General features: G+C 37.3%; 1 protein-coding gene across 1 annotated transcript in view; it reads right to left on the bottom strand.

Annotated features, from left to right (window-relative positions):
• Positions 1-247: 247 nt before the first annotated feature.
• The window catches only part of NUS1 (NUS1 dehydrodolichyl diphosphate synthase subunit), a 28,843-nt gene continuing 3,828 nt past the window's right edge, over positions 248-25,262 (bottom strand). The window contains exons 2-5 of the mRNA XM_059083314.2: positions 12,916-13,041; positions 11,484-11,633; positions 7,314-7,413; positions 248-3,076 (exon numbers count right to left, since the gene is read on the bottom strand). Coding sequence (XP_058939297.1) covers positions 2,986-3,076; positions 7,314-7,413; positions 11,484-11,633; positions 12,916-13,041 — 467 coding nt within the window. The 3' untranslated portion in view covers positions 248-2,985. The remainder of the gene's footprint in view (positions 3,077-7,313; positions 7,414-11,483; positions 11,634-12,915; positions 13,042-25,262) is intronic.

Here is a 25,262-nt window from a genome sequence, read left to right as displayed (position 1 = left end):
AAAACTGTTCAGATTTTAATTACTGTGGAATTTTGACAATTTAACCAATGGCGAAGCTGAATTTTACCTAGCAAAAAGCAAATAACATTTTACGATTCCAAATGTTTAATCTGGTAAAAATGAGAATATACTTCAATCAAGAACTTACCATCCAAAAAAATAGTATTGCTATCTTGTCATATGAGTTTCTCATTACATTTTTGCAGTCCCTACATGTTTAGAATGTAACATTCACATAATACTATAGTCCATGAAAAGTGTATATTCTTTTATTGTTTTTGTTCATACATGTCATTTCAACTTTCAATAGTAAAATTCAATAAATTTGATTCCTTAATCATAAAAACTTGCTTTACACATTATTTACATGTTGCCAAAGTCTACAGCCATACAAAACATCACAAGGATTTGACTCTCTGCATGGTACCATCACACAGAAGGAGGGAACTAATCAAGTAACATACATTCAAAGATTAAATTGTAGATGTGTACAGTGTATTTGGCACTGTTCATTAACATTATAACACATTCCTCTCTTAAGACAGGCATTATTAAGCCTTAGTCACAATATACCAGAATTTGCTATTCACATCAAAACCAGCTTTCTAACAGTAATCAGTGTTAAGAAACAAAACACAACCAGAATTGGGAATGGAATTCAAACCCTCCAACCTCTTGCTAAGCTCCAAGCTGCCATCCATAAGGTAGGTTTAATTTGATAATTTTTCCATTGTGGGCAGTGTCAAGAAGAAACAATTTAAAGACAATATTCTTCAAAACACATCAAGACAAACAACATGTTTCTTTAACGTTTTTATCAGTTCTTCTTGGGAGTGCAAAGGGACCACTGATAATGCATAACCAGTAGATGATTTGGGCAGGAATTATAGAATGACTGATGATGTCATTCAAATTCTGGAGACTGTACTAACAGTTAAACTCATGGGAAGGCTCTAGAATGCCTATATCTGAAATCAGAATCCTCAGCAACTTGTTTTAAGGGTCTCTTCCTACTTGGGACTACAACAGACTCAGGTCACAGGTTACAGATTTACTGTAATGTGTAACACTACACTGCAGTGAAATATAAGGAGAAATAAAAATACAAAGACTCAACTATTAAACCTTTAGTGGCTTTGGCTATATCCCAGTGGGTAATTTATTTGACTAACTTCATTGTAACAAATATTATTAAATCCCTTCACTTCAATCGGGCCCATTAAATTTAATTCATTAAAACCATATATATTCCAGAATGTTTAAAAAAGACACAGTTTATAAAAGGCATAAATTCAGTCTTCAACTAAGGCCAAAAAGCCTCAACAGAACGTGCATGACAGTACAGGGGAACAGAAATAAAAAATTCTCTGGTAAAGTTTAGAGATATGCTGTAGCATCACACAAAGTTTTAGCAATAAATTAAGACTTTTTAAAAAAGTCTCACAATGTACAAAAGAACTACAATGTGCAAAGTAATGTCACTGAACCAAAATTTAGTTTATAATCATTTTATTTCAAGTGTTTTTTAAAATCATAAATGGGGTTTTGGAATCCAAAGTCAAAACATTTCTTCTTCGTAGCCTCAGAATTTGGCAAGCAACTCCAGACCTTGCTTTCCAAATCCAGTCTTCTTTGCTATTTTTCAGACTCTGAGACCTAGTTTTTAAACTACTCCATTCTAAACATACAATTTTGGATAACTATTGTGCACTTGTTAATAAGTTTCTTCTGAAAACAGCCCGTCAAATATAAAGAATAATGGTTTCTGTCCGAGTATCAGCAGTGAGGGAAGAAAAACTGAACACCTATCAAAAAATCATTTCTTCATTTTAAAAGTACCAGAACCAGTGCTGTTCTCTGCCATGAAAGAGAACATGCAAAATTAAATTACTTTTGTAGACTTTGGTAATGTTTTATTACCTACACAGGCCTCAATCTTACTTAAAGATCATATTTTTACGCAAAGTCACTGTCAGGATTTATTAAGGAAAAATCCTAGGTACTAACATGGTCCTAAATGTGCTATTCCAAAGATGACCAGGTTACGTTTGAGGAAAAGAGCTGCCTTGATAATTTCCCCCAAATGCTTATTGAAATCAACACAGTTAATGGAAATGTTTTAAACCAGCTTTGGGTACTATCTAGCTCACTGCCTGCCAAACAGAAAAGGAGATCAAAACTTTCTTTCCTTATTCAGGAAAGTTTCACCTTTACTTTTAAGATTACAACCTTTTCACCTTTTATGTGTGCCTCATACAATATTAAAAATTTTTTAAATTCTGCACTTCAATGTTGTAAGAGTTCTTTTTCAAGTGATCTTCACAACCCAGAACACAGAAAACAAAGCAACATTTTCAAGTCATACTGTTTGACAATAACGAAGAGACGAAAATGGACGGATGTCTGGAAACAGGTATTCCCTCTGCTCCAAAGGTGAGCACACTTTTAACATATGAGCAACACAGAACTCCACTCCTCTGGAGATCCCTCAAACTCAGAATGCTTCTGCTTAATACGTCAATATACTATTCTTAAAAATTAAAGTTTGGTCACTTGCAAAGACTGAACAAATGTTATTCCCCTCCCCCCAAAAACAACAACAAAACAACTTTAATCGCCCCTTTTTCTCCCCACAAAAAAGGAAGTAGTTGGGGCTGAAGCCTGTAAATCTGAAATTTCAGCTCCTAAAACATCGCTGCTATTTGCTCAAAGGTGCAAGTCCACATATTTCCTCCTCCAATACTTCCCCCATTTATAAGTTTATTTCCACACACACATGCACACACACGTGTGCACACACACACACTCACACGCACACTCACACGTACTCTTACTCTCAAGTAAGACACTTTTTTGTGTTTGTTGATAAATTATGAGGATTATGAACTAGGTGTGTACAGGGTTTCATAGGTGCTTTGTAAACATCAGAGTCACTTGAGTCCTTTTCTCCAAAAGCCTGAAATCAAATTACACAACCAGGGATCACTACTTTCCCAGACGCTGTTCACAGGCTGCATACTGACAAAGGGCAGAGAAAAAGTCCTCATAACTGATGTTCAGGTGGGAAGGCAAAGAGCTGAAAAAAAAAATAAAAGGAGAAAAAAAGCAATTAGATGATATGCTGTAATTTGGAGGAGGAACCAGACGGGTAATGACCAAAAAGATTAAGGACAGAAGAAAGAAAATTATAAGCCTAGGGTACATCATAGTATGTCTACTAAATAATTGTTAAACTGTGAAACAGTTCAAATAAAAGATAATCCCTCCTTTCACAAGAAGAGAAAAGCAAATTATAGTGAGATGGAGATTCAGAACGTTTTTTTATTTCCAAGTTTCTAATTTTTATTTTTGAGGCTCCCTAACAATCTTGCACCACCAGGCATCTAAGACATAAAAGTCATCCGATAGATCTCATCTCCCTGCTTTGAAAAACCTTGTGTCTAAACCATGAATTTCTATACTACTTTTAAAGAACACAAGGCAAGATTCTGCTGATGAAATTTATTTAAATTTATTAAAACTGGTAGGAGTCTACAAAAGACTAAAGCAAGCACGAAAGTGGCAAAGTACCATAAACATTGCACTGGACTTCAGCCTTTCTGAAGGCAATCTACTTAGGATGATAAGACTTACCCTTTGCTCACACAGATCTATGGACTATTCGAACAAAAAATTTATACATTATGTTTATATTTTTTTTTGAGATTTTAAAGGGATTTTTTAAAAGTATCTTAATTTTATTGCAGTATAGTTCATTTACAGTGTTGTGTTAGTTTCAGGTATATAGCAACGTGATTCAGTTAAACATATACATGTAGTCATTCTTTTTTAGATTCTTTTCTCATATAGGTTATCACAGAATATCGGGTAAAGTTCCCTGTGCTATATATACAGTAGGTCCTTGTTGGTTTACACTGTATTTCTAATTCTAAGGATAAAGTGAAAATTACTAAGAGACATAACTTACAATGAATTCATTGGAATGTTAGAACATTTTCAATTCTGACACTTTTATACTTTGGAATATTCTTTTATCCTCCAAGATGAAGGTACAATGTAGTGCTAGAGAGATTCAGAACCTATTAAGGCATAAGTCCAGGCTAATGCAAAACTGGAGAGCTATTTATAAAGGATCTCACTCAAATTTACTTCAAGAACTCAGCTTTGTCAGAGTAAAGCCAGTGCTACTTGAACAGTTTGCGAAAGTCAGACTGAATGCTGGCAGAGCAACACAGCATCCCCACATGATGATTACTGAAGCCATGTGGTGAGCAACCAATAAATGAACAATATTTACCTCCACCATTTTCAATTGCTCAAGGGGGCAACTACAATGTGAAGACAAGCACTTTTAAGACAAAGTGAATATAGAGCCAGAGGGTTTCCCCGTAAGTATTTTAAAGACTTAAAATAATTTTCAATAATTAACATTAAAAAAAATCTCTAATTTATACAGCTTTACTTTGATGTTTTGGACATTTCAAACAGTATCAGAGCCAAAATCCAGTCAGATTACAAGACTCACATTTAGAATTCTACAGTCATATGCACGTAAGAAAAGGACTAAACAAACCTACCATAATTAACTCCTGCCTGACCCTGTGGTTCTCTTCAGCTATGTTTTCATTATTCTTCCTTTTCTTCCCTCACCAGGTTTATTGAGATATAACTGACATATAATCTTTATCCTTCCTCTTACTGCTAAGAATTCTGAAATAAGCCTCCTGTTTCCCTCCATTTCCTTATCTCTTAATAATCTCTGCTATCAATCTTTTATCTTATTCACTCTACTGAAATGATATTCTCAAGGACAAATGTAACGACTTTCTTTTTGCTAAAAGCTTGCTTCCAATGTCTTCTTCAAACTACCCACTTTCCTAGGTTGTCTTCATTTTACCCCCTTTATCAACAGCCTCATCTCCTATCACTCCTCAGGAAGCACTTAGTGTCCCTACCCCTCAGTGACTCAGAAGCAATCTTGTTATTTCCTGGTCTGTCCCATCAGGGCTCCAGTTTTCTTCTCTACATTGTGATTAAGACACCTTTCCCGTCATCATGGTGCTTACAGTCTGGTGGACAGTAGACAGATATAGAGCAAACCTCAAAATAACATTATACAGCTATAACAGACATATGTACAAAGATCTGTGGGAAAGCCTGTTAGGTGCCAGGATCTGATGCCCATGATCAGATTTAAATCCTCAACTCTGAATTAAAATGCCCATTTTACAAATATAGAGAAGTTTCAATAGCTTTCCAAAGTCATGTTACCAAGCTGCATAGCCAAGATTCAAACCAAGATCTATGTTCTAAGACATACTCTTCCTACCAAACCACTCCCAACCTCACAAAATATCACTGCTACCTTTCTAAGAGCCCACCTGAAAGGCACCTGAAATGACTTGGAAAACCCTTGGGAAAGGGGGGGAAGAGGTAAGAGAAACACATATCACCATAAAGAAACCCAGAGTTTGGAGATTTGGGTTCTAATTCCACTTTATTACAAGCTTGAGTAATGTCTCTTCCCCATTTTCCTGGCCTATGAAACGAGGAGGCAGTACCAGATGACCTACAGCCCTTTCTGACTCTAACATGCTACGTGTTCTTTTCATCTCCCTCCTGCCCCCAGCTTGAAGCATTTCATACAGGACCCCTTAGTATTGTTCTCTTCTATGAACACATTAGGGAAGTCCTCTATTCTCACAGGTTCAACTACTTCTACTTTCTAGGTACTCACAACTCCCAAAGATCCATCCTTAGCCTTGACTTCTCATCCAAGCACCAATTCTACATCTTCATCTGCCCTCTTAAGTATTTCCATCTAAACAGACTCTGGCCTCAAAATCTTCTTATTCCTGAATTCAACATCTTCCCTTCAAAATCAATGGTCCCTTGGACATTCCCATTTGTCTCAATAACACCATAATTCACCCAGTCACTTAGGCTTAAGAACTTAGGAATCATTTCCTTTCTACTCTAGTTTTTACTGCAATTATTGATAGTAAAGTGCTAGGCCTGCAAGTATACTTGGTAATTAGTTCTCATGAGAAAGAAAATTTGTAGTATATTCCTCCTAAGACCCAGAATTTAAATATATTCTAAGGCTCCTAAGTCTCTCCTTTATTTATTTATTTATTTATTTATTTATTTATTTGTGGTACGCGGGCCTCTCACTGTCGTGGCCTCTCTGGTTGCGGAGCACAGGCTCCAGACACACAGGCTCAGTGGCCGTGGCTCACGGGCCCAGCCGCTCCGCGGCATGTGGGATCTTCCCAGACCGGGGCACGAACCCGTGTCCCTGCATAGGCAGGCGGACTCTCAACCACTGCACCACCAGGGAAGCCCCTCTCCTTTATTTTAAATCAGGGGTCTGCAATTACAGCCCAGGAGCCTGCCACCTGTTTTTGTAAACAAGGTTTTATTAGAACCCAGTAACACACATTTGTTTACATACTGTCCATGCTTGTTTAGCTGTACTAGCAAGTGTTTAATGGCAACAGAGAAGAGCAGTTCCAAGAGACTATATAGCCCCCAAGGCCTAAAATATTTACCCTCTGGCCCTTTATACAAAAATTTTGCCAAATAAGCAGTTACATTCTCATCAATGTATTCTCCCATAAATTACAAGCATGGCCTCATCACTTGTCTTTTTACCTCACCCTTACCCAAACACAATCTACTCTAGTACATAGTTGGCCAACAAATCTTCCAGAATCACCATTCCCACATTACCCACAGGCTCATCAATTTCCTACTGCCTCTCTAAACAATTATACACATTCCTTATGCTGATATTTAAAGCATTCCCAATGTCAACACCCCCAAACAATTTGATTTCACCTTATACTGCTATCTAACACTAACTCTCTGTGCTGGTGTGGCCAGTTCCCTATTTCTTTCAAACGTGATGTTCACGCCCTGCCCCTCCCCCCCAGCTTTTCTTTTCTTTTTTTCCTTGTTCACCCCCTACACTTCCCACCTTTTCTTTAATTACAAAAATTCTACCCATTTTATATACCCTGGATCAAGTCATATCTTTTCTGTGGAATCAACAACTCTGGCCCACAGCGTTCTCTCTCACTCCTGATCTCCTACGATGATTAATTCCAGTACCAAACATTTGCACAACCACACGCTCTCTGTGTCTGAGTCATTGATACAGGCTTTTATTTTACCACTGATACTGTCAAATACCTGAGGGAAAAGATCCAGTATTATAATTCTTTGGGAATTCCCACCACATCTAGCACGGTGCTGGGTTCAAGAAACTCTTGCCGGATCGAACCAAAGTCAGTACACTTTTAATTACTTACACAATCTCAGTCAACCTGATGTGCCAGGGAAGAAAGCCTAGTGTGCTGTCCACAGGACCAAACTTCAATACTAAATCAGGATCAGGGAAACCATTTGAACCTTAGAAAGATAAAAAGACACATGAACTTAATACATATTGCTTACCAAAAAACGACCAATGGCAAAATCTGTTCATCAAGTTGGTTTCTTATGCTTTACATATCTGTTCTCTTCAGAAGATTTATTTGTATGTTTCCACACCCCCATTCCACAGCCCAACATATACTTTTATATCTATGTTATTTCCAAATGTGGAAGTTTTCTCTAAAGGCCATTTAACTGGATTGATTACCTGATAAGGAGAGGTAACCCAACTCCCACCCTAAACCCAAGTAGACCCCAAATCCCATCTATCTTTCAAGACTCAACTTAAGTGTTCTCTTTGCATCCTGGGACCCTCACTGCTTTAAGGACTTAATACTTATTCTTGCCACAGAAGTAAATAACTTCAGAGATGAAAAGCAACTTGAAAAGTTATCTACTCTCCTTCCTTCCCCATGCTCTGATTTTACAGAGCAAGACCAACTCCAGAAAGACCAACTCCTAGCTATACAGTACAAATGTTCTCAGTATTCCCCAGAGTCCAAGCTCCCTAGGAGGGGAAAAGGAGACTGTACACCTTCCTCAACCAAGTTCTGGCCATTTTTTGCTTCACAGACTGGTTTCCATATGAGATCTGGCTTGAGAGAAAAATGGGATAGAAATATTTCAACTGCTTAAAAATAAAGTAAAATAAATCTTAAAATAAAGAATCACTGGTATAACAGAAAAGATGCTTTAACAAGAGACCCAGGTTTTAACAGCTTCCAATAACCTCAGTTCAGCCACTAACTTTCTGGTCACACAGTCTCTCCAGTGCTTAGTTCCTCATTTGTTAAATAAGGAGACTCGATTAGACAGGTCCCTTCAGCAGTAATAAAGAATTACTTCCATAACAAAGTCTCTTTAAAAGTTATGTTGGCAGAGTGAATAGACTAAGTGGAACACATATTCTTCTTCCTACTAAAAAAGCAAATCCTCTTTAGTACACACACAAAAAAAGAAAAGGCAAGAAGGGACTTCTGGCTAATAGTGGTGTGAAGAGGCTGACGAATCCTCTCCAAAAATAACATGTATTAAACTGGACAAAACCAATCACTTAAGAGCACTGGATATTAACCAGAGCAGATGATTATTCTTTAAAAAAACAAAACACCAGCTACAGCTTCAGGTAAGAACTGTAGGTCTTTTGGTCTTCCTGCCTGGGAATGCCCCAACCCCCATGTCTCTATCTCTATCAACTGAAGGAAACAGTAGTTTTACTAGCAGGGGACTGACAGCAAAAGCTAGAAAATTTGCTGCTTGTAGCCAAAACATATGGACTCAATTTGGAGGTTGTGGGCAGGAGGGAGGGAGCAATGGTGAAAACCTATGGACTCAAAAGGAAACAAATGAGGAAAACCCACAGCTTTGTTACCCCGAGGTTGTAGCCCCCCATTAGGGCAAGCAGAACAATGGGCAGAAATTTAACAGGGAGATGCTGGAAACACTGGTTCATTTAAGCTCTCCATATATCCAGGCTGACTAGGAAAATACCACATGCAAGGGAAGGAGGGCAGGCAGGACAGGGTGGCAAGAAAGTCCAGTGAAAGGTAACAGCCAAGGAGACCTCAGAACTGACTTGAATGCACCCTCCAACATCACACAAAGATTTTGGAAGCCTTACAAATTTAAGGTGTTTGAGCACAACCAGTGTGCAAACCACTGTCTGACACATTAAACTATGCAGACACAGAATGCAGGACTAAAGAATAAAATTAAAAATAGAAAAACTGAGCAGAGACAGCAGTAGTCATCTGTATTTATAGACAATATGATCCTGTATTTAGAAAATTCTAAGACTCTACAAAAACAACTACTAGAACTACTAAGTGAATTTCAGCAAAGCAGGATACAAAATCAGTATTAAAAAAAACCAACCTGTATTTCCATATATTATCAACAAACAATCTGAAAATAAAGTTAAGAAAAAAATCTCATTAACAGTAGCATCAAAAATAATAAAAGTCTTAGGAATAAACTGAAAAAAGTAACTCTATACCCTGAAATTATAGAACATTGTTATGAGGAAATTAGGACCCCAATAAATGGAGAGATATACTATGTTCATGGATTGGAAGATGAACATAGTGAAGATTGTGAAGATGGTAATTCTCCCCAAATTGAGCTACAGATTCAACTCAATCCCTATTAAAACAGAGTTTGTTTTTTTAAATTGACAAACTCATCTTAAAATGTATATGAAGATGTCAAGGACTCTGAATAGCTAAAACTTTGAAAAACAAAATCAAAGTTGAAAGATTTACATTACTTGAATTTCAAAGTTGATTATGGTAGGCTATAGTAATGAAGACACTGCAGCATTTTAAGGACAGACATATAGACCAATGGAATAGAATAGAAAGTCCAGGAAAAACCTCACAGATTCATGAAAAACTGATTTTTAATAAAGGAGCCACAGTAATTAAAGGGGGGAAAACATAGTCTTTTCAACAAGTGGTGGTGGATAAATAACTGGTATCCCTTACCTCACACCAGTCACAAAAATTAAGTTAAAATGGATTAGACTTAAATATAATAGCTAAAGCTATAAAAATTCTAGAAGAAAACAAAGCAGTTGCTTCATATTGGCAATAGGAGTGGAGATTAACTGCAGTCACAAGGGAACTCTTGGGGGTGACAATATTCAGAGGGTTTGCTTCTGTCAGATTAATGAGTTAACTTAAGGATTATGTACATTTTCGTTTATCATGGGTCTAAAACCCCTGCAGTCAATACATGGTCTCCAAAGGCTATCTGAAGGACTACCTTTGGTCCCTGCATCACTTTTAGGACATCCTTAAAACTACTCTCTGGTTGGGGCCTTACAGGATCCAGGAAACAGTCAACACCCCAGTAACCTCTGCCTCGAGAACTCCTACAATGGCTACTTGAAGCCTATTCATTCAGCCTGAATAGTTCGGCAATGACAGAGCAGAGAATAGGAGAGTAGGATAAGAAGTGAATAGTCAATGAAAGTAGGGAGTTAGAGAGACCAAGAGGCCAGAGAGGGACTGTGCTCTGTAATGAACATGTCAAAGCAGAAGAAACAAAGAACTGAGAGTTAAATAAATGACTGAAAATTAGAAAATGGATGATTAATAAGGTAAATGGAGAATCTATGTGAATAAATGAAAAATATGTCTGAAATTGTATGGCTATAGACGCTATCAACAGACATGAATTTGTTAGAAATATTGCCTTTCTTCAAAAGGATCAAGGATAATGCTAATAAGCAAAGAAGACCATAAAGTTAAGGCAAAAAGTTCCTATGGAACTTTAGAGAGAATAAGTAAACTAAAGGCTTTTATAAATAATTGAAGAAAAATAGATAAAATAAAATGTTACACTTGGTATAACGTGACAAATATAGTGGTAAAGTTGGTATAACATAATAAAGGAATACTAAAAAAGGAGTCACGGATGATAGCAGTATAATATTCTTGAGATTGTTTCCTAAATAGCTATTAAGTTCAAACTTAATATTCAAACTAAAAAGAAAGAGGAACACTGTATGTCAATTATATCTCAATAAACCTGGAAAAAAATAAATCAAAATAAATTTTAAAAGAGGGAGGCAGAAGCAGAAGACCTTTTTTTTTTTTTTTTTCTGCGGTACGCGGGCCTCTCACTGTTGTGGCCTCTACCGTTGTGGAGCACAAGCTCCGGATGCACAGGCTCAGCGGCCATGGCTCACGGGCACAGATGCTCCGTGGCATGTGGGATCTTCCCAGTCCGGGACACGAACCCATGTCCCCTGCATCGGCAGGCGGACTCTCAACCACTGCACCACCAGGGAAGCCCTGAAGACCTATTTTTAAGAATATTCATCACTTCCCCCCAAATCCTTTTAGATCGATCCTCTCCTTTACCAATAATTCTTCATGCAAGTGAGAGGAATACAAATTTCATTATCTCAAAACTATTTTCACATGTGTGTCTCTAAACTTCAGAAACATAAAAAGTATAATGACAACACAATAAGATGGAACTTAGACAGTCTTCATACTGTATCCTTGTGGGACAAAACTAAGAACAAACATATGACTTACTAAGTAAACTGTCTAACATATCTACATCCAAATCTGTGCATTTCTTTTGCTGCTGAGCTACTAACTGGCAGAAGTCTTGAGCAGCTCTCACAATATCTGCTTTTCCATCTTCTGGGGACAGCACCTTCACTGCCGATTGGCAATTTAAAACTGGAGGAAAAAAAACAAGATATTTTAAAAAATACTCTCTTCCAGATATATTTCAAAATAACTTAAGGACTATGTACATTTTCATTTATCATGGGTCTACAACCTATGATATTAAGAAATATTAAGCTGAGACTAAAATAAAAGTACAGTTCTTATAGTAAACAAGAATCTTTTAAGCCCTTCAATATAAATATCAAAACATACCTGGCTACTCTCCTCTAGAAGCAGAAATATATAACATTTGTGTATATATTTACATATAGCCTTCTTTTCAAAGTGCTCAGAATGACCTTGTATCTGTGAATAAACCCTCTAGAAAACAGAAATTTTAATTATAGGGTAACTTACAATTTCCTACTCAAAATGCCATCTACAATTATAGTACAGTTAGCAATAACACAGACAGAAGACAAAAATGAAGACTGTGGGAAAAAAATGTACTTCAATAGAATATGAATTGTCTATAGCACACACATCCACCTTATCAAATTCTGATTCTGTGGAGCTGTTTTACAATTGATAGGATTCTAGGTAACCAATAGCAATGCCCAGTTCTTTTTTTTCCTTTTTTAAATTAGTTAGTTAATTAATTTTTGGCTGCATTGGGTCTTCGTTGCTGTGCGTGGGCTTTCTCTAGTTGCAGTGAGTGGGGACTACTCCTCATTGCACTGGGCGGGCTTCTCATTGTGGTGGCTTCTCTTGTTGTGGAGCACGGGCTCTAGCCACAGGGGCTTCAGTAGTTGTAGCGCATGAGCTTAGCTGCTCCGCAGCACGTGCAATCTTCCCAGACCAGGGTTCAAACCCGTGTCCCCCTGCATTGGCAGGCAGATTCTTAACCACTGCACCACCAGTGAAGTTCCAATGCCCAATTCTTGTTTATGCAATTTTTTGCCTGGTAGAGGTTCAATTATGTTCATTCTAATCCCATTGAAAAACAAATTTTGCCTCTATTAACATATTTATTTCAATATTTCTGATCTATAAATATCTCCATTCTTTGGATTCTCTTTGAATTGGCTGTAAAATCTACCTGGTTCCTGGTTGTTTGAGTTAAATAAAATCTTTAACATGTGTTTATTTTTTAATATCCATGAGTCATGATCTTATCTTTTTCTGAATATTATCTTTTAACAAGATGAAGAAAGAAAAGTCTTATTAAAGATGGTGATAATAAAGACTAACAGGGCAAAATTAATAAGTAAATGAACGAGTAACAGAATCTGCCTTGAAACACAAAACATATCTGCATACGTTAGATATTCAATTTTACACTCACGCTTACCTTGATCATCTTTGTCATTACTATTTGCAAACTCTGCTGAGTATTTGGAACAATCTAAGCCCAGGAGTTCCTGCTGTTGTTTTAAAATTTCATCCATCAATCTGGAATTATTTCTTTTGAAAATACCTTAAAAAGAAAAAAAAAGGGAATCCCAACTAGGTTAATTTATCCTCTTCAATGATTAAGGGATGCTTGTTGTGAAAACAACACTGGATCCAGAACTGAACAATTTCCAAATGAATCACTGATGACTAATCCTAAACTAGAATCTAAAAGGAAAACATGACCACAAAACTCAGTTATTACAAGAGTCTGGCTTTGGGCTAAAGTCAAAAAAAGGACGGGGTAACAACTGTGTCAATATGAATATGAGAGAAATTTAGAACTAGAAAGAAATTTTAAGAGACCATTTACTTGACACCTTTATTTACAGATTAAGAAACTGATACCCAAGTCTCAGTAAGACCATTAAGAGACTTGTCAGAGAACTTACAAACTGCAGCAGTGATCCAAAGCTTCCTCTCTCCCAGCCTAATGTAATTCCCCTACAGATTTACTCTGTGCACACTATACTATTACCTCAATTTGATTCGTTTGTTTTTATGGTTAAGAAGAAATAATATGAATTATGTAAAAAGTAGAAAATAGACAAAAGTACAGAAAGCAAAATTTAGTAAATTCAAACAAAGCATGAAAATATATTACATAAAATTGTTTCTGATCCTCCAACGATGCACAGAAAAATTAAAACTATAATTACTATCATATTACTGAGAAAGATGAAGGAACTATGTGACATACGTTTAGTATAAAACTAATACAGAGAGCTCTAATTAAAAACAATTTGGCTATTTTCAGAGAGGCCAGCTTTCTAGTGGCCATTGCCTTTTTGATCTTTATCAAGTGTTCCTTCTCTGTATTCTCAGTCCTGTCTTTAACAGTTCAAAGATTAACTGGGAGAGAGAACATAAGTATATATATAAAATAGCACAAAATCTGCTGAATATGCTGTATAGTGGCAACTTGGTTGAATATGTGTAATAGCAGTTCAAGGATGAAAGCAGTCTCCTTCCGTAGGGAAACACTTTGTAAAAAAAACAATCAAGACTTAAGCTGAGCTGACCTCAGAAAGTTAAAGAGAAGAAAATGGAGAGGATAGTTAGATGGGGAAGATGCTTAAGAAAAAAAGCACTGAACGCTCAAAAGGCAGACAAATGCTGCCGGTACAAATGATTTGAGAAAAGGGGCAAGGGAATAGGCCTAATTTTTACTCATTTTGCCTACCCAATGGGTAACCACTCATTTCCTGTGGAAATGTGTGGAAACCTGGTGACAGTTTGGTTTTTGGTGATAGAGAAAGGCTGGCACCAGACTACTGCAATATTCCACACGTAATTTGATAAAGCTGTGGAAAAGGATTCACTACAAAAGACGAGAGAATAAAGAATATGACTTCATTAGAGATGCACAGAGAAAATTCTGTGACTTTAATCCTGGATAACAGAAAATGATAACATTTTTAAAAAGAAGGGAAATTCTACAAAGAGAACTGGTTTGAAGGAAAAGACAAGTTTAGTTTTAAACAGGTGATGACAGAATATTTAAGTGGGGTTACTGTAAAAGTGATTAAGAGACATGAGGAAAGGGTGTTCAAAAGGTCATATAAGCACCACGTGGGTAGGGCTCTTACTGTTTTGCTTACAAACAGAGGGCCCTGAGGCTAGCACAGGGCCAAGAACAGAACAGACACTCAACAAATAAATGTCGGCAGGAAGACCATGATAGGTCAGAGACCTGTTTCCCTCTCAAAATCCTATTCTCATCCCAGCTCCTGTGAGTATCTTCCCTTGGATCAACTCCCAATCTGCTCCTTGAATGGGCCCTTCTCACTCTGCACTGAATCCTTTTCCTCTTTCCACCTCTAAATGGAGATCACTCCTCAGAGTTCCTGCTTCAGCCCTCTCTGTGTACATGTGCTTCTCCCTCTCTGATTCTAGTCACTCACGGGACTTTAATATCACTCAGTGTCAGGACCAGGGTAATATGAATAAGACCTAACTGGGGGGACGGGGTGGAGGGTAGTTTACAAAATACAGTAACTAAGATTAATAATAACTTTGTGTAAAGTTATTTACATAACTGTCTTTAAAAATTAAAATTAATGCAAAACATCCATGATGAACAAAATATTTAAATTTTAAGTAAAAACAGGATCAGCATTTTGTTCCTAACATTTTCAGTTCATTCAAATATCTAATCTTCTTACCTTGAAGTTCTGTAAGCACCTGAAAATGAACAAATCTAAAACTTGGCAACTTATCTTTTAAAGCTAGCTCTCAAACACTTATATTACATCAGGTTAAAAAAAAAAAAGAAACAGTATTGTAAGTGTGAAACTTATATGCACTTACGAATAAGGCCTAAAAGAGAACAGGCAATATGAGAACAGTAAATATGTAAGGTTGATGGGACAATAGGTGATTTAAAATCATAACTGCTGTAAAGCTGTTTATATTTTTGTTTAAAAACAAAAAACTTAGCCCTTCCTGTTGTTCTATTTCTAATAAAGACATCATCACTATCTGCTCAGTCACCCAGGCATCCTCCCTACTCTCTAGCATTATCACCACCACCTCCAATACCCTATTAAGATGCTAAGCCCTTTACTCTTCTATAGCAATGTTTCCCTGTACCCATTTCCCTTCGTCCATTGTCCCCACTGTTTCAAGCAATAGTCTTCTTTGTAATATTAGAACCACCTTCTAATGGGTCTTCCTGCCCCTTCTAGCATGGATCACTAGATTAAGTACCAGATTGATCTTCCTAGGGTACATCTGTAATCCTGGCACATTCCAACTTTATTATCTTCAATGGCTCCCAAAATGCTTAATGTATCAAGAACAAACTGCTCAGATCAGCATTAACATTCCATCCTACGCTTCCATACTCGGTAGGTAGAAATAATGTATGCTTATGAAATAATTGAAGTTTCCAATTTCTCTACAGTACTCTATCCCCAGCAAATTAGATTGCCTTATACTGCCCCCCAAACACCTGGAGTGACTCCAACCTTCATCCTTTGTTACCTCCCCAGCCCCACACCTATAAAATTCTAATTCTTCACAGGCCAGCTGAAATGTCATTTACCCAAGAAAACTTTGAGTCCCCCAGCCAGATTGAGCCAGGCTCAATTTCTCTTCTGACTTACCTCACTCCCTCCAAATACCCACATTTTGCTCAAACTCCTTAACAAACCAATATTCTACTTTTTATTAGTTACAGCTTAACTCTCCCCCACCCCACTGAACTGTAGTCTTACTTGTGAACTTGGGTCTCACTCATTTCTTTCCCCCTAAGGCACCTTCCACATAGCAGGAGTTCAACGTTTACTTAATAAACTGAATTATCAGTGCACAGAGTGCCACCTAACAACAACAAAACCTAAAAGGACATGTCGCTGAATGGAATTTTAAAGAAATTTCCAGGAAACTCTCACAATAAAAGGAGACACTTCTTTATTGCATACAGGTTGAAACTCTGTTAAAAAGAAAAAATATCAGAGGCACAAAGTATCTTCTATAAAGAAGACCTCCGTAAAGTTATTTTAAACTGAACCTTTGTCTTGGCTGCTTTGGATGAAGACATGAAATTAAAAAGTATAGCTTCTGAGAAGTGCTAAATGCGTAAATAAGATAGATTACCAGCAAAATAATTCCTGATACCTCACAGCTTGACCCCCATCCAGAAATCTGATTATACTCTATGGTACTTATCTTATTTCCCATAAGCAATAGTCTCAGCTTATAATTTTCTTCAGTATTCAAAGTCTACATATACACACTTCACATCACAAGAATGCCTTTGACTGAGACAGGCAACTCCTCTGGCAATATCATAATATATTGATATGTGGAAGAGTCTTTTTCTTATATCATAATTCATCTTGTTTGCCTTCACAGAATCTAAACTAAAACCAAAATGATGTAATATCAATAAAAGTAAAGAAACTATAACAAAAGTCATTTTATGCAAAAGGAAGTTGAGATTGTATTCATTTAGAAATAACCAATCTAAGGAGAAAACATTAGCAAATACTCAAATTTTTGAGAAACATGTATTTTACAGAGTTATATAATAATGAACTGCAAGAATTATTTTATCCCATCCTTTTACAGATGAGGAAACAGACCCAGAAAGGTCAAGCAATTCTCCTTGGTCAAGACTCTAAGACTTTGGACTGAAATCCAGGTCTCCTGGCTTCTAATTATTCAGTTCAGTAACTATTTCTAATGCTGATAACCAATGCTAAATCCATCTTACTATTAAATTTTGAATTTCCCTCCCCCAAAAGTTAAACTTCATAAAATAAATAAAGCTGATCCCTTTACAAATGAACAGAATCTTTTTCAAATAACTAAGACTAGAGCTCTTTTTAAAAAGGCTTTTAATAAGTCACAAGGGGGCTTCCCTGGTGGCGCAGTGGTTGAGGGTCTGCCTGCCAATGCAGGGGACACAGGTTCGTGCCCCGGTCCGGGAAGATCCCACATGCCATGGAGTGGCTGGGCCCGTGAGCCATGGCCACTGAGCCTGTGCGTCTGGAGCCTGTGCTCCGCAGCGGGAGAGGCCACAGCAGTGAGAGGCCTGCGTACCGCAAAAAAAAAAAAAAAAAAGTAGTCACAAGGTAACAGATACTTGAATTCTTTAAGAATGACTTGTGAATATAAAATAAGTTTTTGCAATAATGACTTAAAGAATTTTACATTATGCTTGTTGCTCTACAATTATATCTCATGCACTCTCAATTTCCCACATGTAAGCTAACTGGAAACATATATAGAAAAGCTACATGAAAAGAGCCGAATTTTTTTAAAATGCACACACCCAGAAAAACCTACAATTTCCATGAAAGAATAAAATATTATGCTAGGAAAGCTGGACCTCAGAAAGACAACAATGTTTTTGGTGTTTTTGATAAACACTAACTATACCAAATGTAGATTTCTTTTTATATCCTAAGAAATATCTTTTTGAATTCTATTATTAAAAACTGTATAAGATGTTCAAAGTTTAGACAATAAGGATATGTCCCCTAACCATCCTTCCTAATAACTTGAACGTCCCTTAATCTTACCATCATAATACAATTATTTCTGGTTTTTAACATTTCCAAGCCTTTGTCCACATGCATGTGTAATCTTGGAATATATGACCATGCAATTTTGTATCCTGCTTTTTTCACTTATATAACATGTATCCTTCTTTGGTGGTAGTCTCATGATTATCTTAACAATTGCATTATTTAACAATAAAGGTCTCTGAATTCAGAAAACATTCCAAGTACAATGGGAAGCCGTTGGAAGGTTTTATTCAGAGTTTGAATAGTATTGCCAAAAAAGATCATTTTGCTGGTGGGTGAAGAATGGATTATACAGGGGTCAGAACAGAACTGAAGATAAATTAAGAGGCTATTACAGCAATAATCCAGGTGAAAAATAATGAAAACTCAAACTAGGACGGCTACAATGAAGAACCAAACCAAGTGACAAATTTGGGATATATTCTAGAAGATTAAGATTAGAGGTAGAACATGATGTAGAAGACTCACATCTAAATTTTTAGCTTGAGCAGTTGGTTGGAAGGTAGTAGTATTTTCTGAGATGGGAAAAAAGCTGAGCAAGGCAGGTTTAGGGGGGGAAATTCAAGAGTACTGTTTTGGACATGTTAAGCATTTGAGATTCCTAAAGAAATCAAAGTGGAGATGTTAGGTAGGGTGAGATACAGGAGCCTGGAATTATAGGAGAGATAAGGACTGGAGATTCAAACCTGAGTGTGAGCACACAGGTGACAGTTAAAGCCAAAGGATTGGAAAAACCATCTGGGACAGGAGTCAGCAAACTACTGCTACTGGAACACAGTCACACCATTCGTTTATGGCCACTTTCTGACTATATTGGCAAAGTTGAGTATTTGTGACACGGATCATACAGCCCACTAAGTCTAAAATACTTACTAGCTGGCCCTTTAAGAAAATGTTTTCTGACCCCTGATCTAGGAGATAGGGTGAACATCAGAAAGACATGGGCACACATACAGAACAAAATTCTAGGACATCTCAACTTTTAGAAGTGGAGAAAACAAGTCAGACATAAGGATCAGAAGGGACAGTCAGCAAGATAGGAAGAAATCCAACCAGACACGATGTCATGGAAGCCAGAAGAGAAAATACTTCAAAGAGAGAATTAAGTATGTCCTATCCACCAATCAGGTTATATACTGTTCAGGATATAAAGACCTTATTGGGGTCTTTAATAGTTAAAATTACATTTTAGAATTATTTATAAGTTTCAATATTCAGTCTACCCTAACAATCAACTATGTACACATTAACTGGGTAATAACACCATGATGTAATAGTTTTTTCGAATTAAGGGAACCAAGTAAGAGTTTAATTAAACAAGTATTCAATCAGCAAATCTTATCTGTATCCCTTAAATACTGCTTCTTCTAAAATTTACATGAACTGAATAATCAATTCTAGAAAATGAGGCTTTCAAAATACACATTTAATATTTCTTCTAGATCTGAAATTTGAACTTTTATGTGATTATTCCTTCCCTTCTATAGAAACATATTTTTAAAGAAATATCTAACAGCAAGTGTTTATAAGGACAAGAGAAAGGAAGGGAAGAAAAGCGAGATAAACATTGAACCAGTCTCTCTGGTTACAAAGCATCTCACCAGCTAAGGAACTAAAGTAATACTTTTTTGCAAATAAACGCCCATCCTTCGAAATAGTCTACCTTTCTTCTTTTAAACAAGACACCTAAGTAAATTATCAGGTGGTTACCCTCATTTAATTCTCTAACAATCCAACTGTAACATTATCAGAGGCAACCTTCAGAGAAAAAAACATATACTTATGGAACAATAATTTAAAAAAAAAATCTACCAATAAAATTTTACATGACTGAAGTAGTCATAACAAAATAAATCTTACAAACCATTAAACAATTTTATTTCAAGAGAGAGCCCCAGGAGGGCTTCCCTGGTGATGCAGTGATTAAGAATCCACCTGCCAATGGAAGGGACACGGGTTTGAGCCCTGGTCCAGGAAGATCCCACATGCCGCGGAGCAACTAGGCCCGTGCACCACAACTACTGGGCCTATGCTCTAGAGCCCATGAGCCACAGCTACTGAAGCCCGCGTGCCTAGAGCCTGTGTTCCGTAACAAGAGAAACCACCGCAATGAGAAGCCCGCGCACCGCAACGGAAGAGTAGCCCCCGCTCACCGCAACTAGGGAAAGACCGTGCACAGCAACGAAGACTCAATGCAGCCAAAAATAAATAAATAAAATACTAAATTTTAAAAAAGGGAGAGAGAGCGAGAGAGAGAGAGAGCGAGAGAGAGAGAGCGCGAGCCCCAGGATACCTCATAGAACAACAATTATACTGGAATGAGCATGTTGTACCAAGAAAGATGTGTGTGATGGTGGCACAGCATACAGGAAAGAGCGCTGGCTAAATTTTAAGTCCCAGTTCTTTAGCAGGAGAGATGTGTAAAATAAACTAGCCAAGTGGGCTTTCTCAGCCTCTGGCTGCACATTTTTTAAATGAGAATGTCTTCCCAGACTCAGCTCACCTGACAAGGAAACAGTTCAATACAGAGTTGGAGTTCCATAAAACTAAATTTAGTTGATTAAAAAAGTCAAGTGTGTCCTATGACTCAAAGAATGAATGTTTATATTAGTAGTATGAAGAAAATTCTATTTACCTTTAAATATCTTTTATAAATTATTTCAACTACCTCTAGATAAGTACCCACTTTACCAAGACTTTAAGATGACACAACATAATCAGGAAGAGTACTAACATGACTGTACTGTGGTTACAGTCTCTTCTCAGTGGAAGTCAGTACAGCATAATGCTTAAGTACCAAAGCTTTGGAATAAAATCTGATTCAAGGGCTTCCCTGGTGGCGCAGTGGTTGGGAGTCCGCCTGCCGATGCGGGGGACGCGGGTTCGTGTCCCGGTCCGGGAGGATCCCACGTGCCGCGGAGCGGCTGGGCCTGTGAGCCGTGGCCGCTGGGCCTGTGTGTCCGGAGCCTGCGCTCCGCGGCGGGAGAGGCCACGGCGGTGAGAGACCCGCGTACCGCAAAAAAAAAAAAAAAAAAAATCTGATTCAAATTCTAGATCTGCCCCTTCCTATATATGGGTTCTTGGTTTTCTAAGTCTCAGTTTCTTGACTGCTAAAAGTGCTAAGGATTTAACTCACTTCTTTGCATAGCATCTAGTGCATAGTAAGAGTGCAACAAAGAGTAATTATTACTATTAAGGAAAGGTTTATTTTCATACATAAATCCAGTACGGTTAAATAGAAAGGTACTCAGAGAATGAGGTCAGTTCAAAAGACGGATAGAGCTTTTCAAAGACAAAGCAAAATGGGATGGAACAGTCAGGAGAGGCTACTTAGCAGGTAATAGTGAGAATGATGTACAAGGATCTATTGATAGCTTTTGACAGGTAGCTAGCCCTTTCATAGAAAAAGGGAAGAGGACATCCCAGGATGTTAAGATAAATGTGAAATTCTGTATATTTTTGAAATATACTATACAAAGATGAAGATTAGAAATAGAATGTTCCCTTACATGAGTTTCCACATGAGGGAAGACAAGTACTCTAGTTTGTATTGTCTGTATATCAAATCTAATCACATTTATATTTAGACTTTCAACACTTCTGGCAACTCTGTATTTCAGCGTAAGGAGAACAATACTTGATAAAATTATATTTCCTGACAACATCTGTGTCAGTGTGCCAAATAAGTAAACTAGGGCAAACTATGTTCATTTCCCCCCACTATTTTTTTTTTTTTTTTTTTTTTGCAGTATGCGGGCCTCTCACTGTTGTGGCCTCTCCCGCTGCGGAGCACAGGCTCCGGACGCGCAGGCCTAGTGGCCATGGCTCACGGGCTCAGTTGCTCCGCGGCATGTGGGATCTTCCCGGACCAGGGCACGAACCCGTGTCTCCTGCATCGGCAGGCGGATTCTCAACCACTGCGCCACCAGGGAAGCCCCCCCCCCCACTATTTTGATTAAGTCTTCTGGGTACTGGTGTTGGGAAACAAATTACAACTGAGTTCATCATTCTTATCTACAAGAAATGCAGCCCCTTCTTCCGATTCAAGGAATATATACCGACCTACTCATTACATGCAAACACCAAGCTACAATCTGTAGGTGAAGCAACAATGAGAAGGACAGCTAGCATCTGCAAAGCTTACAATCTAGTAAGAAAGTTCGGACACATACATACGACTACGACTTCACAAAATGGAGAATGGAAGTACTTTTAAAGATGTACAATATTTAAGGAGATTCAAGGACAGAAAGATTAGGAATGGAATAGCCAAGAAAGACTACCTAAGAGGTGATAGTTTGGATAGACTTAAAAGGATCAGTGATAGCCTTTTGACAGCTAGACAGCCATTTGCCAAGAAAAGGAGAAGAGGACACTCCAGAAGGAGGGAACATCAAGTAACCTAATTATGCATTCAGCAAAAGGCATATAAAATAGTGAGAAATATGTTGAGAAGGCTGGGAGTACACAGGGCAGATCTTTTTAATTTTAGTGTAAGAAATCTGAAACCAAAAACCATTTCCTATGATACCTAGTATAGATTTACAACTACGGAAATAACACTAAAAAGAGCAACACAAAAGATTTGTTTTATTACTGAATTCTCACATAGAAGGCAATGCCTTATTCTGGATCACTCCAATTTACAGTAATATTAAGTAATAATTAACTGCAGCACTATTTACAATAGCCAAGACATGGAAGCAACCTAAATGTCCATGGACAGAGGAATGGATAAAGAAGATATAGTACATATATACAATGGAATATTGCTCAGCTATTAAAAAACAATGAAATAATGCCATTTGCAGCAACATGGATGGACCTAGAGATTGTCATACTGAGTGAAGTCAGTCAGAGAAAGACAAATATCATATGATATTGCTTATATGTAGAATCTACAAAAATGGTACAAATGAACTTATTTACAAAACAGAAATAAAGTCACAGATGTAGAAAACAAACTTATGGTTATGGGGCAGGGGAAGGGTGGGGGAGGGCTAAATTAGGAGATTGGGATTGAAATATACACACTACTATATATAAAATAAACAATAAGGACATATTGTATAGCACAAGGAACTCTACTCAGTACTCTGTAATGACTTATATGAGAAAAGAATCTGAAAAAGAGTGGATATATGTATATGTATAACAGATTCCCTTTGCTGTAGAGCAGAAACTAACACAACATTATAAATCAACTATACTCCAATAAAAATTAATTATATGTATAATGTATATATATGTATAACAGATTCCCTTTGCTGTAGAGCAGAAACTAACACAACATTATAAATCAACTATACTCCAATAAAAATTAATTAAAAATAAAATAGAAAGAAAAAAGTAATATTAAGTAATAATTAATATTAAGACCCACCCAACATTATCTTCACTTATGAAAAGGAACATGAAGGATGAATGAATAATTTGATGTAATACAAGTAGCAGGGTATCCTTTCATTTGTGTTAGGGTCAAACTTCAATGTGCAAATGTATCATATAAGTAGCTTAATAAAAATAGAGATGCTCAGGTCCCACTCCCCTAATTTGGTCTAATCAATAACTGTGCTGAATCTGTATTTTTTATAAACACCCCCAATGACTCACTCACAGATGGTCCACAGACCATGTTTTGAAAACTATTGCCCTACAGCAAGGTTCTCAGCATGGCACCAATACAGCTGAGCAACATGAACAGGTTCCATCACTGAAGATAATAATGTATCTCTAGGTAACTTGGATCTAGGCGTACTTCAAGTGAACCCAGGCAAGCATAACACCCCTAAGGCTACAGCACCAAAAGCCCCAAACTCCAATTTTTGTACTAGCCCAATTATGGTTATTTCTTAAATTATAATAATGTAGACAAAATAGCCAAATCTCCCTTCTAGAATTCTGAGCTCAAGAAATACCTGAGAAAACAACTCCAATTTCTGACAGATGAAATTGTTACTTACAGAAATTCTTGATTATAATCAAGAAAGAGTGCAAGTAGATGAAAATGAAAAGATCAGTCTGTTGGCAGAGTCAAACCAAGGTAAATATCAGTGGATTTTTTTTTAGTCTAAGAATTAAATATAATCTAAATCCAACTATAATTAGAGTGAACACTGATTTAAATACAAATTTGGGAGGTTAAGGGGTACAAGACAGGGGAAAATGGAAGGTGGTACAGTAGCTCATCTCCAAGATGGCTGCCACCAGCCCCAGCCCCGACTCCTACTGCATAAGCCATTTTCTCATCGAGAGGTAAAGTCTACCTCTCCACTTTCGTGATTTGGGGCAGACCTGTGACTTCTCAGACCAAAAGAATACAGCAGAAGTAACACTGTATGATTTCCTAAGCTAGGTCATAAGAAGTCTTGCAGCTTTGGCCTTTGGCTAATTCTTTGGGAGTGCCTATAAAAGAAGCATGACTACCCCAAGGCCACTATTAAATGAGGAAACTTAAGCTAGCCATGTGAAGACAGATGACCAACCTGTCCTCATCTATTCCAGCCATCATAAACCAGGCACTTAATGTATGGTAAGAAACCTTTATGTCCCAGCTACTACCTGACTGTAACCTTATGAGTAGAACCAACCCCAAGGAAGAACTGTCCACTTGAACCGAGTCAACTCATAAATTGTTTTAAAACACCATGCTCTGGAGTAGACTACAAAGCTACAGATAACCGGAACAGGTGGCCAAGCCTTCAACCTACCTCATTTCTCAACCTTTCATTACATAAACTTACCTATTATATCTACTGATCCCAACACACTGCTCGATGCTGTTGTTCAATCTACTCTAATGGGAATGCTGCCAATGGGGAGTTCCCCATTCTCTCTCGCTCGCTCTCTCTCTCGCTCTCTCTCTCTCTCTCTCTGTCACACACACGCACACACAAAGAACACTGTACTGATTATGCTAATCCAAATTCTACCTATTTTTGCAAGGCCCATCTCAGATGTCACCTCCTATGGACATATGGAGGTTACCTTGCTCCTCAGGGATTTTTCTGTTTTCTTCTCCTTAAAGTCTCTTCCATTCACTAGCATTTATATATTAGCTTGCATTAATTTTTAGTAACTATCCCTAACTTGAGTATTAACTCTTTAAGAGAGACAATTTCTTGTAGTTCTTTGTATCCCAGTAGGTACTCAATAAGTTGACATTTAGAGTATGTCAACAGGATTTTAAAAATCAGTTAAATATTCACAT

This window comes from Kogia breviceps, chromosome 13, assembly GCF_026419965.1.
Source record: "Kogia breviceps isolate mKogBre1 chromosome 13, mKogBre1 haplotype 1, whole genome shotgun sequence".
In the NCBI taxonomy this organism is placed as follows: domain Eukaryota; kingdom Metazoa; phylum Chordata; class Mammalia; order Artiodactyla; family Physeteridae; genus Kogia; species Kogia breviceps.
Note: the sequence above shows the minus strand (reverse complement) of the source record. Positions and strands in the feature narration are given on the sequence as shown.